Here is a 17173-nt window from a genome sequence, read left to right on the forward strand (position 1 = left end):
ACGGCATCTGTGTTTTCGCACGTGACCAAAGATGCCTCTTGTTATGGCGTCGCCTCCCTCTGTAGGGTAAGCAAAAGGCATGAACATAGAAAAAAGACAATATTGTCAAACCCGTTCGGCTTGCACTTTAGCTTGATGGAGCTGCAAATGGTATTTGAAGAGGATTCTTTTACATTGGAACCCAGCCTTCTCACTTTTTTCGAATTACAATTTTATTGTTGCAGTCCAGAATGTAATGTAATGTAAAAGTTACTTCTATAGCGCTGCTACCACTCCAGGGAGTATCTTGGCGCTCACCCAACTCAGATGTACGAGAAGGGGGGGGGAGTAGACACAGATTACATGCGGCACACTACATCTCAGACCATTGCTATACAAGCTGAATTGGACATAGAGTATACCCAAGTTTTTAATGCTTTCCTGTATTGGGTTTCATCCGACAAGGAGCAGAAGAGAGTATTACTAAGAAATACTCATACGTGTGAAGTTTGAAACCACTGGCAATAGTGAATTCTCTTCATTTAGTACGTCACTTGATGTTAACAAATAGAGAATTTATGACTACCTTCCTCAAAAATCCTGTTTTTTCACACGTACTACCTATGTCTATGCGGGAATACTTCCATTCAAACATGGCCGCTCTGTTTGCAAAGCTCAAAGAGGAGCTGCGTCAGTCCATCCTCTTCTTTCTGACTGTGTAGGGGTGGCGGCGAAGGAGCGCGGCGGAGGTGGCGGATATCTATGGAGAGGGGAAGATGGCTCCATTCCCGGACGAGGTGGATGTGTTCACTGCGCCGCACTGGCGGATGAAGCAGCTCGTCGGCCTGTATTGTGATAAGGTAACTGCACGTCTATATGTTAGAGGAGACTCAAAGAGCTGGTAGTAATTCCTACCGCGCTCATCACAACCTGCGCAGCTGTCATCATTGGTTGGCTAGCGTCTAGCGGCACTGCCTTGCTAGGTAAATACAGCACTAATGCCACGCTTAGCTGTACGTTCCCCAGTTGGGTCACCCCCCCCCCCCCATACAACCTCCATATCCCCTGCAGCTACACCGAAGATGTGCATAGCTCAGACTGCTTCCCCTCCCCAGTTAATACAAACCGCTTAGTGCATTCTACGACAATATTACATAAACATGCCCTAACCATTCCGCTTAACTCTTACAATTATCCCTGTCAGCATTTTGGTCCAAGTAAACCTTGTCAGCCTGACGTTAAAAGGCTTTCGCTATCATTCAGATGTAAAACTGCTTGCTCTCTTACGCAAGCCTCTAATGCTTGTTTCGCTTTAAATCCAATAATGCCCCTGAAATTCGTCACTGGCGACTCCCATCCGTTAAATGGCCTTCACTATCCTAAAAGTGTCCCTGTAGATACAAATTTAGTCACTGCTGCAACTTGAGTTTTGAATTGCGTCCCTGTTGCGCCTTGAACTGTTTTGCCTTGTATCTACTTTTTAGGAAGTCTACTTCCTCTGTCCTCTGCTCCTGATGGCCACTGCGGCTCAATTCTAACCATGCTCCTCTCGTATTACTCTCCCAGGTTGTTCACTCACGACATTTATCTACAATTGCCCCCAGCCCTACTAAAGGCTCTTCACCCTTAAATCACCGCTGTCAGATGGAATCTGACAGGCGAAAACAAGACACACTGACTCCGCTTTCATTTCGTCCAATTACTTTGTGACTCACTAAGGCCACCACTGCCAAAAGTATCCTCCCTGTCGCCCACTTTTTCATGCTCATTTGCACCCCCCTCCCAGGCTCAGCCATTTCACCATCAACACATCGCCCTTGGTGTTTTTCAAAATTCCACCATTCCCGTTAATATGCTTTGCCTGCCACTCTACTACATGTGCCTGTCGTTTGGTCTAGTACTACACCATGACATCTTAAGTTTAAGGTGTGCCTATTGGCATGTTCTAGCGGTTGTGTCCTTTGCAGTTGGCATTCAGTGCATGTGGAGAAGGGATGAGCAGGTTTATATTCGGAAGGAATTGTCATTGTTTGCGTGCTGCTGGCATGCAATTATCTCTAAGCTCCTTAGCTCATCTTACCAAACGAGGGACGTTTTTGCAACTCGGCTATAGTTGACAATTTGTTAAGGGCTAATTTTTTTTTGTAAGTAGTTGTCTTAAACATTAGTGATGTGACTGTATTTTGGTAGTTACCCCGGACTTTGGTATATGTTGTTTTCTTTATACTGGTCTATAGCTTTTCGTTGGTCAGGAACAATCTGGACTCGATTTAATGTAGTGACTACTGCTTTCTAATTCACCCTGCAGGTTTCTCAAGGTTCAGTGTACTACAGGCACTTATTAAATCAGGGGTGCGGAATTAAACAAAATATCTACCTGTCCATGGGATAGGTTGCTTTCTAAATCTACTTGGCCTGTAAAAAACTCCACTAGTCCCTATGGTGCCACTTTGGACAGTGGTAAATTATGGCACAAATCTCATTAAAAAGAAATAAATAAAGCGCATGAATGCTGAGGCGTCTTGGCACTAGGAGTGATGCGTTGCAATTGCCCAGGCTCGACCCAAGTTTCTTGGGGGAGGGAAGCTAGGTCTTGACCATTTTCCTAAAGAGAAGCCTGTTGGACTGTAGCCTAATAGCAGTCGGTATCTTGTTCCACAATTTGGCTGCTCATTGAGATATGCTTTTGCCTCCCCATCTGGCTTTTTGAATCTTGGGAACCTGACACTAGCCTTATGTTGGCTGATGTAAGATTCCGCCATGGGGAGTTACCGGAAAAATAGTTTCTGTATATCCATGGCTCCTCCGCCATACAGCGCCTTATGAACCAGACAGAGAGGGTCTATATATAAGAGCTCTGATAGTAGCCTCTCTGATTATGCCAAGGCTGATACTATAGTAGCGTTTTAATCTTAGCAATTACTCTATGTTGTCATATTTCTTCTACTTGCTGGGGCTGGAGGTAGCGGAAAGCAATAGTTCCAGGGTTGGAATGCCCTATTGTGTCTGTGCCACCCTAACTTGCATGTTTCAGGGATTTTCACCAGCTCTTCTCTAATCTCTTCTCATTCTGAGAAAGGTTGCAGATCCTGACAATGGCAGCAGTAAAACTTCTTCCAGGGTAGGGGAAAAAAGTGGTTGGACGGAAAGTGACCTTGTAAAGGCTCAACAGGTTTTCGCTTGAACAAATGTACACATGTATATTTGCTCTTGCTGAAATGCAGTTCATAAATATTTTCTAGGAGTATATTTTCCTAATCTATTTGTGTAAATTCTTGTGAGATTATGACAGGCGTAAATCAGCACTAATGCAAGGATATATACTGTGGGTGCACTTTTGTGACTTTCTTTAAGAATTGGGCCCCTAATTCGGTCTGGCATTAACCGAGAAATTTTGTTTTTATACATTTCTTTCCTTCCTTCCTCTCTGTGACAGCATTCTGTTCTTTGACAAGAAGCATACAAACACAAGAATGCATTTTGTTGTGTGCCAGAAACTACTGTGGAAATGTGTGCGTTTTGAGACCAACAAATATTTTTGTCAATGTTTGTTATGATGGTTAGGGCCTGGCGCTCACACAACAATAACGGTTTACAAAAACCCTGTCAAGACAAGCATTGACAAAACCAAAAGGCTGACCACCAATGTCGTCGTATAGGCTTTGCTTATTTTCATGTTTGCCATAATATTGTTGAAACTGGTTACACTGACTTTCAATTATGAATATTTATAGTGAACACTAGCATGCATCAACACAAGTTTACTAAATGATGCTTTAAAGAAATGGTACCTAAAATTTCACAGTTGTTTCGCAGAACTTTTTTTTGTTTTCTTTCGCTCTTGCATTTTTTGAGAACATTTTATTTTGAAAGCAAAGAATAATCAGTCTTGATTTCAAGCTTCATTAATTATTTTTACCTAATTCGAGAGCATTATACATAGCTACATGTTAAACTTTGCAAGCGCGTGTATGTATTTTTATACTGGACCACTTTCAGTAGTGTAGTCCAAGCTTGCAACATTTTTACTTGGAGCGCACACACTAATAATAAAGGCTTTGTATTAATGAACCATAAAGACAAATTCAAACAGCAATAACATACTGACAGATATTCACTTAAGACAGTCCCCTTCCCTGATCCATAATATACGGTAAACTGGTAGCCAAAGGCTTTGTGTTTCTGGGGTTGGACCAACTTGTCCCAAGGGCAAAATAAACATGGAAACTTGTTGTCCTTGACCCCAAACAATATGTCCTAGGCGTCGGGCTATAGGAATTCCATACCCCTATAAATAGAGAATACAGTTAAATGCTTTAACAAGAATGCATGACCTAATTACCAGTGTGAAAACCATTCATGTAAATGTATATTATTGATTTAAGGGTTTTCTAAAGCTAATCTAAAATGCAAATACCGCATTGCACTGTGCAGTAGAGCATAATGTCAAATACAACTAGAGGAACAACCACGATAAGACCTAAACTGACAGGCTGTGCTTTATGTGCATAGTGAACAGAATCCTACATTTAAAAACTTGTGAAAGTGAAAGCTTTGGTGTAAGGTTTTCCCTGGCGTACATAGAGCTGTTAGAAACAAATGACTGTTTTCTACAAAGGAAAGTAGACCGTATTAAACCTTAAGGGGCCATTATGATGGCGGGCGGATTGCTACCGCCGGCCCGGCGGTGGCAATCCGCCCGCCAAATGTTTCTAGTTCTTTCCCCGCCATATTAGTATGGCGGGGGGCACCGCGGCGGACTGAAAGACTGAATTTTCGACAGGGTGGAAAAGGGACACAATATGGTGGTGGTGTCATTTTATGATGTATACGGTAATTGTCCTTTCATGGAAAGGCATACGGTCCTTGATATTGGGGGGGCTGTTGCGGGCCCCCAGGGTTTTTGGGGTGGTCTGGGAAATGCACATGGGGGGTACCTATGGTACCCCCCTCATTGCAATGCACTACGTGTGCCTGCCATGTTGTGCCTGCCATGTTGTGCATGGCAATGCTGTGCACAATCCTTTTACATTGCGAGCAGGGCTGCAGCCAGCAGATCCACCCGCTATGTAAAAGGCCCAGGATGCGCCCGCCAATGTTGCGGGCGCATCTTAATTTGCATGGCGGGACTGCCGCGAAATCGGCGGTCGGTCCCGTGCTCCATTGCGGTGGCCCACCATCGTAATAGGCCCCTAAATGTGTGGGGAGGGTTTTAGAGTATTTATAATTTTTCCTCCCCCTGGAACCAGCAGGGGACTTGAATGTTTTTCAGTATGCTGTAAAACAAATGCCTGCAAGTTATAGTCAATACGGAGATTTGACAAGTCGAATTCTGCTAGGAAGCAGAGGTAGGCAAACCAAGAAAATAGTATGTTGCTATGTAGTATGTAAAGTCATTAGTGTTGACATCAAACTTCGGGACCATAACATATGATCGGGTGGTGAGGGATCAAATCCTCATGTAGACAAAAAGCAAGAAATGCTGAGAAAGATTTGGTCCTGCATCTGATCTGACCTTTAAGTCGGCCATTGACACTATCAAAATACTTGAACATTCAGAAAACTTTGAGGAAAATAGAGGTCAACCATCTCAGTTGCATGCTGAAGTATGTGCAGTTAACAAGAAAGGGAACATTTATATATTTAAAAATAAGAGGAAAGAACGCAAATAAACATGGTTTTGGAAGCAGTACACATTTAGGCATTGCCAACCCCTGTCAAGCTTGGGGTAAGCTGCGCTATATGTGTAATAAGTGGATCAACCTGCAGGGTGTGCAGGGTTAATTTGATATGGAGCAATGATGACCGATACAATGGGACTGAGCGTCAATGTTGAATTTAGTAGGTTTATCACAGGAGAGTAAGGGTGTTCCTAGGCGTACCATAGAAATTATTGGGAAAGTATTGGTGGTGAAGGTGGACTCTGCACTTGGTTTGCAAGTAAGAATTTAACACACAAGTTATGGTGTAGGAGAAAATTACTCACTGCTGGCATAGACATAAGATAAACATATTGGGATGTTTTTAAGACCATAATTTCAAAGGAAGAACAATACGAAGCAAGCTATGCATTTGATTTAAGTGACCCTATTTTTGGATTTCTGTACCAGGAGGAGATGGGATAAGATTAGACCCACTAGCTTATCTGTCTATCGTACCTCTAATTTTGCTAATGTGTACATCCGGTAATTTTGGAGGGCCAATCTTAGCATTTGACTGCAGGAATGTACGATAGGGAAATGAAACCTTTAAGCCTAGCCCGCGCTGCTTCTGTTGTCTTGAAAATAAAGAAAGAGACGCTAAAGGGGCAACAGCTTTTTAGGAAGACATCACATTTATCACATTGCAACTATGAATGGGACTGTTGAACTCTTGATCAAGCTCTTGAAAGAACGTGCCATGCATAGCTCAAATTAGTGTTGAGGTCTACCTTTGCCTTCTTGTAGCCCCAACCTCCCCAACAGCTGTCGGGTACACTTACTGGAACCATGACATTCCTTAACAAAATATTTAAAAGTTATTGGCTTTTTTAATAAGATACTTTGGCTACGTCCTGTGTGTTTTGCACAGGACACATGTTGTATTGGACTGACAGCGGTCACTCTATCCAAATCAGATATAAGTCAATAAGGACACTCAATGACGAGCAATACACCAATAGCGTGCACAAATTAGCTTTAATGAAACAGTAAAATAAATATATGGGTTAGCACAAAAGCAAGGTGATTAGATGCATTTTTGTATCATGGCATAGCAAATAATAACAATCAAAAGATCAGATTCCCTAAAAGAAACTACGATTGTATGCGCAAGTATGAAGTTTACTAGAATAACATTCAGGAAGCTCAGTCGCTCAGTGTCAAATACCTAATTTATAACTATGTAACAGTTGAAATACCAGTCCCTTGTTCCTGACTTGCAAAACAGCAGTAATCAACTGGCTATGAAATGCACGATGGCTACTGCAGGGGTGTGGAATTTAATAAAATATCTACTTGTTCACGGGGCAGATTGCTTCATAAATCTACTTGTCCTGTAACAAAATCCACTTGTCCCTTTGGGGCCATGTAGTGCGGCGACAACTTACAGCAGCAATCTCATTATAAAAGAGCTCTGATATAGCCTCTCCGATTATACCAGGGTTCATACCATAGTAGTGTTTGAATACTTGCAATCCCCTTATGTTGCCACGTTTCTGCAGATCTACTTACTGGGACTGAAGGTAGTGGTAAGCTATAGTTTCAGGGTTCGAATGCCCTTTTGAGTCTGTGCAAATCTACTAACTTGCATGTTTCAAGGGTTTTCAACAACTCTTCTGTAATATTTTCCCATGCTGAGATATGTTGAAAATGTACTCCTGACTATGGCAGACCTAAACCTTCTTCCAGAGTTGGGGGAAAAAGTGGTTGGAGGGAAAGTGAACTTACAAACACCAAGATTCTCGCATGAGCAAATCTACACATCCATATTTGCTTATGCTAAAATGCAGTTCACAAATATTTTCTAGGAGTAGCATTTCTAGTCCTACTTCTGTAAATTCTTGGGAATTCACGAAAGCCGTATAGCTGCACTTAATGCAAGGACATATACCATGGGTGCACATTTGAGACTTTCTTTAATAATTGGGCCCCTAATTTGGTCTGGCATTAACCATGACCTTTTGCGTTTATTAAAATTCTGTCTCTCTCGCTGTATAGGCTGGCTTCACTGAGAGCGACAGCATTCTGCTCTTTCACAAGGAGCATATCAGCACATAAAGTAGTTTTGTTAAGTGCCAGTAACTACTGTGGTAGTGTGTGTTTTTTGAGACCAAAATTTGTTTTGTTTTGCCAATGTCTGTTATAATGGTTAGGGCCTCGGCAGTTCCCACACCAATAAGGTTTTACCAAAACCATGCCAAAACAAGTCAAACATTGCCAAACCAAAAAGCTGACCACCAATTTCAGACCTACTAGATTTGCCAATGCTTGTTTATTTTTGTTTCCTATAATCTTATTGAAACTGGTTACACTGATTTTCGATTATGAATATTTTTGGGAAATAATAGTTTGCATCAACACATGTTACTAAATGATGCTGCGAAGAAATCGTACCTGACATTTTACAGTAGTTTAGCAAAATGTTTTTTTTTTTTCTGCTTTAATTTTTTTAATGAATATTTTATTCTGAAAGCAAAGAAGCATCAATCTTGCTTTCAAGCTTCTGCAAATATTTGCATCAAATCAGAGAGCATTCTGGGAGCATTATACATAGCCTCATATTGCTAACTTTGAAAACGTGTGTACACATTTTTATACTGGAACCACTGTGAGTACTGCAGTCAGAGCTTACAACATTTACTTAGAGCGCTCACCCTAATAATAAAGGCTTTCAATTAATGAACCATAAATGCCATGAGGCCACTCTCATCGCATGCTCACCCACAATGCAATGAGTACAGACGTCTATGTATGGCAAATGCGTCTTGTGCTTTTTGGGGTGATCGCGAGCTGTCTCTGCGCCCTTTCTATCTAGTGTCGGCGCAGATCTGGCAAAACGAGTATTATAGTCCCAGATTCAGCAAAAGACAGTACTGTGTGATCTTGGGCAATTCACTTTTCTCGTTGTCCGTTAGGCTTTATCTGCTATAAACTGAAGGCGTTCTAAAGGACCTGTCAGCTTTGAAGTGCTATATAAGAACATCGCCACTTGCGAATGAAACTGAATGTATGAATGAGGGCAGGCTCGATACAAGGAGGCTAGAATACAGCTGGCTCGGGTCACCCTCCATGCGCAACTCTGGTCTCTGCAGCAGCCGCTGCTCTGCCTGCAATGGCCGCTAGAGGGCGGCAGCCGCGCACAGCTGCCAGGCAGACCCTGCCAGCAGCCCCAAGATTCCCGGGGACACGCGGACAAGGTTCACAGGAATGTCGTGGATCAAAGTGAGAATAGTTGCTGTTACCCACTTTAGAGTATTTTATGCATGTTCATTTGTGTGGGGCAATGGGATCGAGTATAAAGCACCGATATTCAACAAAGCGCACTAAACCAAGCACGAACCCATTTGAATATTGTAATCAAAACACAAGCTAAATAAGGCTATGTCATGTTGAATAATTATCGCGCCCTTGGAGAACAGCACTCTTCTTTCAGTGTACTTTCAATCCAACAGTGTGGGCGTATTGATTTCAGGCGCTAAAAAAACAAGCATTTACAATGCAATGGTCTCGGCATTGTTAAAGTTAGAGCTATTGGCACTGCTCATGACATTATTTTTGTGTATGTTTTTATTTTTAAAACATTTAAAGAAACGCCATTGTTATTTACAATGTCAATAGCGTAATCTATCTCAAATGCGAGACCTATTGCATTTGCACCCACACACAGAGCCACACACACAAAGCCACCCACAAACACAGAGCCACCCACACAGAGCCACCTACACAGAGCTATTCACATAGAGCAAACCACACACAAATAGAGCCACACAAATAGAGCCACCCACACACAGACCGAGCCACCCACGCATAGAGCCACCTACAAAAAAGCCACCCACACAGAGCAACACACACACAGAGGCACACACATACACACACACAGAGCCTCCCACACACACACACACAGAGCCACACATACATACACAGAGCCGCATACACATACACACACAGCCACACGCACACACGTACAGAACCACACACACACACATGGATCTAGACACATACACATTGATCTTGGGAGCCAAAGCAGAAGTGGCACCGTTGTTTCTAGATCTTTGCATTTATCACTAAAAATTAAGCATTTAAAAATAAATGACTAATAAAAATTGACAGATTATCAGAAAGGTTTCTGAGGTGGCCATAGTGGGGGCGATTGGTCAGCGAACACTCATGCCGTAGTCGTTACTCTCTGCCTCGCAAAAGAACGGAAAGTTAAGGAAGCTGTTGAGGTTTTCTCTAGGTTTGCCATGATGATTACTCATTGGTCTCAGGATTTTGTATGGTTAGGTCTGAAACATCAGGAAGCTGCTGAGACGTGTTGGGTTGCTGGTAGCTGTCACTTTTTTCTCCTAATGGCTGAGAAGTTATGGAGACTGTGTAAAATGTGGGGGCATATAACGGCATTCCTCGAGTCTACACGTTATCTGACTGCATTTGACACAATATTACATACATACTTCGCACAGCATAGAAAGGGTCCAGAAGAGGTAATTTTCAGTCGGGGTGATTACATGTTCTAGTGTTGCCCTGTGTGTTGTAGGTTCTATTGTTGCAGTTTGCAGAGTCATATGGTGTGCTATCATATTCCTTTCCAAGAAATGTGGCTCTGGTGCCTAGATTTGTGGTTGTCGCCATGTGGTTTAAGGGTCTCTCTGGGGCCCACTCTTATGTTGTAACAACAGGATGACCAAAGTCAGCATAATCACATGTAATGTTCATGGCATGGACACCACACCTTCTGAGGCAAGGACGGGGATAGGAGATAGTGGGCACTGCCCAGAGTTGACAAATTGTGCTCTGTGTTGGCATCCTCGCAATCGGGTAGGTCGATTTGCCCTGAATTGCAGGAGGGTTTCCACAATTCGAGCACTTTATTAGAACAGTGGTTGCCAGTGGTAGTAAGATGTCAGTCGGCACCTCATCAGATATTCACAGTGTGGGGCTTTGAGTCATTGAGCTCCTCTCTCTGCAGAGAATATTAGGTCACATCTACCCGTTTGTATAAATGGTTGGGCCGGACGAAATGCCACCAGATCGCTCAATGACCACCTAATGCATGAAACATGTTGACCTATGGCTTTGACCTGAGCTTACTAGCAGGTCTGAGAAGCACTCTCACTTACAGAGACAGGGACCATTATATCCAGAGTTTCTTTGCTTTCATTTTAAGCTCAAATTCAACCAGGAATATCACATGAAAAGTTTTTTTTTGCAGCATCTGGATGACAGTTGATTTGATTCTCACACGTTTCACCAATCTTCTCAAGTTGTAGGACACACCATTCCCAACCCAGCAATGATGCATTTGTCACAACTGTTAAGCCTGGGCGTAGAACAGTGGCGGCTGATGACATATGAAAGTGGTGAGGCATAAAAGTTCGGGATGAGTGGCATGTGGCAAGTGAGCGTAGCGAGTGATCCCAACCGTTATAAGGGAGTTCGGGGGATGATTTGCAAAAACATTTGGAGTAGGGAAAGTAGTACATAAGGAGTAATATTTTATGTACTCTTACATTTCTTTGTGACTCAGATCTCAAACGTCAAATTCTTTATTAGTAGAAGTGCAAAAAGGGCACCACTCCTTTCTATTTGAACTGATTGAGTATGCCTATTACCTTAATATTCTCATTTTATTCCCTTTTTAGATGTTTTGGGGACAGTTCACAAAGGCATTTAACAGTATGTAAAAGAGTACTACAGGAGTAGCAGCCCCGTCTGAACTGTTATTTATCTGTCTTAAAAAACCCACAACATGCTCCCAGCAGAAAGTGCTGGCGGTGTTTAAGAAAGCTAAGTGTCTGGCTGGCTTCAATTAACACCCTGTGATTCTCTGGTATTCCAAGCAGCAAAAAGGGAATAAATTGCATCTAATTAATGCTTCTCGGTGACACTGATCGGAGGCTGTGAGGACAGTGAGGCAGGGGGCGCCCTGGCAGCAATGTTTGTTTTTTCCATCTTCGGTGGCAGGGGTGGCTCAGTGAGGGAAGGGTTGAGCTCCTAATGTTTGTTCAATCCACCATCTGCGACTTTAATTCCAAATGAGCTGCCTGATGCCACAATAAATTAAACAATAAGAAAGTATGAGGCACAGGTAACTGATGCATGTACCTGACCTTGTTTCAGCTGTACCACCCGATTAAAAAAAAAAAAAAAAAAAAAAAAAATTAAAGGTGTCCGATCGTAAATGCTGCGAGTGTCATTCCAGCCCTTAGAAAGGCCACTGCGCACAAAATGGAGAATTTGCCGGTACCGATTTCTTTTTTAGGGGGGCGGGGGGAAGCTGGGGACTGAAAACACTTTATCCTTAAATCAGCTGATATTTTTAATAGGCAGAATGTCTTTCCGGTTTATTTTCTACAGATGTGGCACTATTAATGCTGTGCACTGGCTGAAATGAGTGCTCAGTGAACAGGCTTTTTCTTTTAAAAATTCAGCAGTGAAACCGAACTACTGCTCAATCTGAAGGTTTTTTTTAGCAGCAATAACAGTATGACACTCTAAGTTATGGATATTTTCTATCTGCTGTGTTACGCCTTTCTTCAACTGTTAGAACGGAAGGATGAATAGGGGAATCAGCCCTACTGGACCTCGATTCTGTGCTCTGAGCTTTGCACACGGACCGCCGTAGCACGCGCTCACCTCTTTGAGCCTGTGTAGTGGACGCACTCTTAGATGAAATTCGTGTCACATCGTCTATGCGTTTGTGAAGTAAAAGTAAACTAATATCAGTTGTTTAGTAGACGCAGTGAACACATGTTTGATTCACAGACATGGTGGAAGAATGGGATGACATGACTAATTGCAGTTTAACAAATCTAACCTCCGACAGCTGGTTAGTGATACTGACGGCTGCAGCGCAGTCTTACGCAGACCTTTCCCTGCTCGACGAAAAAAACTAAAAGACCGCAAATCACCGGAGGTGGACAAGGGCATTAAGATTCTTACTGCCTTCAGGGAACATCAGGTTTCAGCTCTTCAACACTTCCAGCCCAACCCCCCTGCCCCGCCCCCTCACGGTTTGACTGGATTAGTAAAGGTTAATGAGAGACACATGTGGTCTAGAATAGATGTTGCTTGCTTGTACGGCCTGGTCTAAAACATGTATGCTAATTTCGGTCATATTATCAAAACGCGTTTCAGTGTTTCTACAGCGCCTACATGTCGCTGAAGTGTAGCTGCGATGTCCAATGTCTTCGAACGCGCCGGGAAGCTTACGCGTGGCTGATGGGAGCACAGATTCTAGGGCAAATCGCGTGGAACACAATATACATGGTAAGCGCTCAAGTTAAAAATTAGAATGTTCCCGCCTCTTTGTGCCTCGTATGAAGCAAGCTCATTGGGTACAAAAATATTGACGTAGGTTTTGTGTGTGAGCGTAGTAGGGAGCGGGTATACATCACAGAAGACTTCATGGTGGTAGAAGCTCCGGGTGAGGGCGCCTGTGAACGGTCAGCCGCCAAGATGAGCAATCGTCATGAACTCTGGGAGAGGGATCACAAAATCAGAGAGCACGGTCTGTGAGTAGCAAAGCCCATTGTAACGTGCCCACGGGCGCATCTCACTGCTGGACCGAACCCCATCTCCTCAGCGTCAGCAGACTACGACACAACGTACAGTGTAGATTCCCTTAATACCCCCTTTTTAACCCCTAATTGTTAAACCTCAGGGTCGACGTCACGTGTAAAGCGAGCATCCTTAACTGAACACTTTACTCCTGTAAAAGGTTTACTGCCACGCTCACGACGGCCCACCCACCCAGGCTCCCAAGTAGGCGTGATGGAGCCACCGTACGTACAACAGTTTTTTGCGAATGCTCACAGACTACCTGGCAGAAAAATACACACACACGCACATGGCCTGTCAGAGGATTATCTCCGTCTATCAAACAAACATTGGCACAATAAAGTTTACCTTCTAGGTTTCCTCCTCTGCTTTCTCTGGTAGCACAAGGAGATCAGGTGAGGGAGCAACGCCGGGACACCACCGCCTTTCTCCGAGGCACAGCAGAAAATGCCTCGGAGAAACGCCACGTCCTTTTCGGATTTGGGGGCGTGTTTTGCTGTTGTCTCCTCCCTGAGACTTCTCGCAAAAAACACGCCCCCGATCCGAAAAGGACGGGGCTTCAACGGAGTGACTGGACCTCTTCTCCAGTGGCTGGCCAGCATTTAAGAGGCCAGCCAATGGAGAACAGGAGAGAAGAGGGGCGGGTGCAAGCCCCTCTTCTCAAAGTCACTCAAACTCATTAAATCTCGGAGCGAGACTGCGCAAGCGCAGCCTTTCGCAGCCGAGACCTAAAAATCGGCGTGAAAGCGACCGCGAGAAAGGCAAATGTGAGCAAGAGCGGCCACGCTAATTACAAACAGATAACACCTGTGCGCCGCTGCTCGCTCCCGCAAGGTGGATGCCACCACAAACCTGAGTGCTTGAAAAGAGCAGACCGATTTCTGAAGGCCCTCTCCTAGAGCAGCGCATGCGCGCTGCCCTAGGCTCGACCTAAAAAGTAACTACAAAAGGAAGGAGTGAAAGAAAGATATACATGAGTTATCTGACAGCTAATTTCAGAATATGCAGCTGCTCAGACCACACTTTAAAACACTGTGCACCTTATTCTGCCAAGACCTGGACCGACCTCCTGCACCTCAGAACCTCGCCATAGCTCCAGCAATTCAGAATGGACCTCGATTGATTGATTTTGATTCCACAAGGAGAAGGAAGCTGACGATGGAGGACCGTTGAACCCTTCACACATGTGATAAATGATTTTTCTCTTAATTCCTATTTTCTATCAATGACTTGTTTTTTCTCCTTTCTCTTTCTTCCTATCATTTCCCTTTATCTACTCTACTTTTGTTCTCTTTTCTTCCCCTCCTCCTATATTTGTTTTTAGGTCTCGCTGGCGTTGCAGCGCAAAGCGCTGCCGCCAACGAGACTTATTGTTGCCGTGTTTGCTCCCAAGGGAGACAGACCAGGGCACGCGCAGCGATCGGGGTCTGTGGACGCGCTTCTGAGACGCGCTTGCGCAGACGCACACACAGACACACACACGCGCGCACACACCCTGCCGCTGCCGGCCCCCTCACCGCATCCGCCTAACGCGCGCGCACACACCTCGCCACCGCTGCCTTTGGGCAACCTTAAGCAGGAGACATGGCGCCCCTCCCCTGCATTCTTTGTGTACACACACAGTTATACGTAAAACACAGCCCTACATCCATACAAACATAGGGCACACAGATAGAAGGCACGTGAGTACACACAGAACACACGTTCAATCCACTAACAAATACTTGTACGCCACGAAGAGAGATAAAACGAGAGTTAGTGCTCCATCAGATATACACATACTGCACAGGTAGGCGCTTGTGCCACTGAACGATCTGGACCCAGCCGACCCCGCGCACTTGGGGTGAACTCCACACCCCTAGAGTGTGCCTGTGAGCGCATACACACCAGTAACAACGCGCACAGGTGGGCGCTGTGCGCGGAGTCGAGGCGCTCACCTCCGGCGCACCTGCTCCCGGATCCGCTCTCAGCGCTCCCCCTGACGCTTCCTCTGTGTCCACAGTGCGCTCAGTCCAGGGTGTGACGCTGCTCACCTCTCCGTCTCCAGCCGCCCACTGCCGGAGGTCCCCGCCCAGACGCAGCTCCAAAGAAACTTTTCCCAAATTTGGGGCCCGAGTTATACTTTCTCCCCTGCTACGTCACCAGGGCTTGGATTCGTGGACCTCTCCTGCGCACACAAGGCTGCTGCAGTTCGCTTTTGTTTGTGTTTCATGATCGCAGAGCAGACCACGCCCCCCAGAAGACGTTAGGTCACATGGCAGCAGGTACAGAAGTACACGTTCTCTTGTCACAGTGTGCACTGTACAGTGGCAGGGCTTGCGTCCCCGGCTGGGAACGCGAAGTACTGAGCGCTACATTTGACGCAGAAGTGTTTACGCGACACATCGCACACAAGACCCAGACATAATGGAAAAAGAGAAGCCGGTACTTTACATTAGATTACTTAATCGCCGTATGCGCTCTATCCCATTAAAATACAGCCAACCCGTTTTATTACTGTCCCTTTTAAAATACAGTAGCCCTGGCCGCCAGAACCGATTCTGTCCGGGTCCTGGGAACAAAACAGTTCTAGTGAGAAGCAAGAACCGGTACGGTCTCATGGGAAGTTTACGAGTCCTGCCCGGAAGTTAGTGCTGGTACTGTCCTATCACAAGCATTTACAATGCAATAGGTCTTGCATTGATGCGAGTTTGAGCTATTGGCATTGCAAATAACAATGCCTTTTATTTTTGTTTTCTTTTTAAAAACCTAAATAAAAGGCATTGTAATTTACAATGCCAATAGCTTAAACTCACGTAACTGCGAGACCTATTGCATTGCAAATGCTTGTTTCCTTTATTTCTCTACTTCTCGATTTATTTATTTATTAATTATTTTTTTAATTTGGTTTTTTTTTTCTCTCTCTCTTTCACTTTTTTTCTGTCTCGCTCTTTTCTTCTTTATTGTTCCTGTTTCTCATCTTCATACGTGTTTAGCTGCCTAGCAGTTTATGCATTTTGTGGCACCTTCAGCCAGCCCGGCTTTGTTGCCAATAGAATCTTGCATTTTGTACTTGGAGTTTTTAATGATAACTTACAAAATGCCAGCATGCTTAATACGGGTTACCAGAAACCCTTGGCTTAGGGAAGGTATTATGCATAATAAGAAGCTATTTGCAAGCTCTGCTTGAGTCTGTGCGTTTTTTGTGTGCCGTCATCATTCTATGCGATTTTGTCAGTGTTTCATCGAAGCCTTTGGCACATTTACTGTGTGTGCATGTTAAACAAAAAACAAACTTATTGTCTTTAAGTACTTGTTTAAAATATGCTGTTTTTGTTTCCTCACACAGTTAATTCTCTACCAGTGTTTCATTCTAGTATTTATTGTAGCTTTCCAAAACGAATGGTACAATTTACAAAACCTTTTACATATGCAGATGTGAACTACGAAAAGCAATAAATTATAATTCTTTCTGTAACTTACCAACCTACCTGGTTTATACATAGATGTGATACATATGTTGGCAGAATGTAAGATTTCCTAGCTAACTTGAGGGAAAGTTAAAATTCGTGGAGGCTAGGATTATGTATTTGTCTTCCCTTTTAATAGCACTAAAAAAATACAATAATATACCACAGTGCCCAAAATTCATGTAAAACGGACATTTCAGTGTTGAATGTCAATAATACAGAACAAAGCACTTGAGGAATCCCAGCTCTTCCTCTTGTTTCGCCTGAAGCCATTCATTCAGTACACTTATCACCTCCTTATTTTGATCTCCACCTGGAATTCACTGAGTATAATTGGTTATTCAGAATAGTGAAATTCTCCCAGCCCAACCACATCATTCCTCAAACCACTACAATGATGAACTATATCACGAGTTACAACTTTTTTGTTGTAAAATCATTTACTGTTTCAGTGGTAAAATGTATACCACTTGTTGATTTAGTTTA

General features: G+C 43.8%; 1 protein-coding gene across 1 annotated transcript in view; it reads left to right on the top strand.

Moving 5' to 3' along the window:
* Positions 1-594: 594 nt before the first annotated feature.
* Positions 595-17173, top strand: part of FBXL5 (F-box and leucine rich repeat protein 5) — a 266441-nt gene continuing 249862 nt past the window's right edge. The window contains exon 1 of the mRNA XM_085642397.1: positions 595-839. Within this exon, the coding sequence (XP_085498523.1) occupies positions 756-839 (84 nt within the window). The 5' untranslated portion in view covers positions 595-755. The remainder of the gene's footprint in view (positions 840-17173) is intronic.

This window comes from Triturus cristatus, chromosome 2_2 (assembly GCF_964204655.1).
Source record: "Triturus cristatus chromosome 2_2, aTriCri1.1, whole genome shotgun sequence".
Lineage (NCBI taxonomy): Eukaryota > Metazoa > Chordata > Amphibia > Caudata > Salamandridae > Triturus > Triturus cristatus.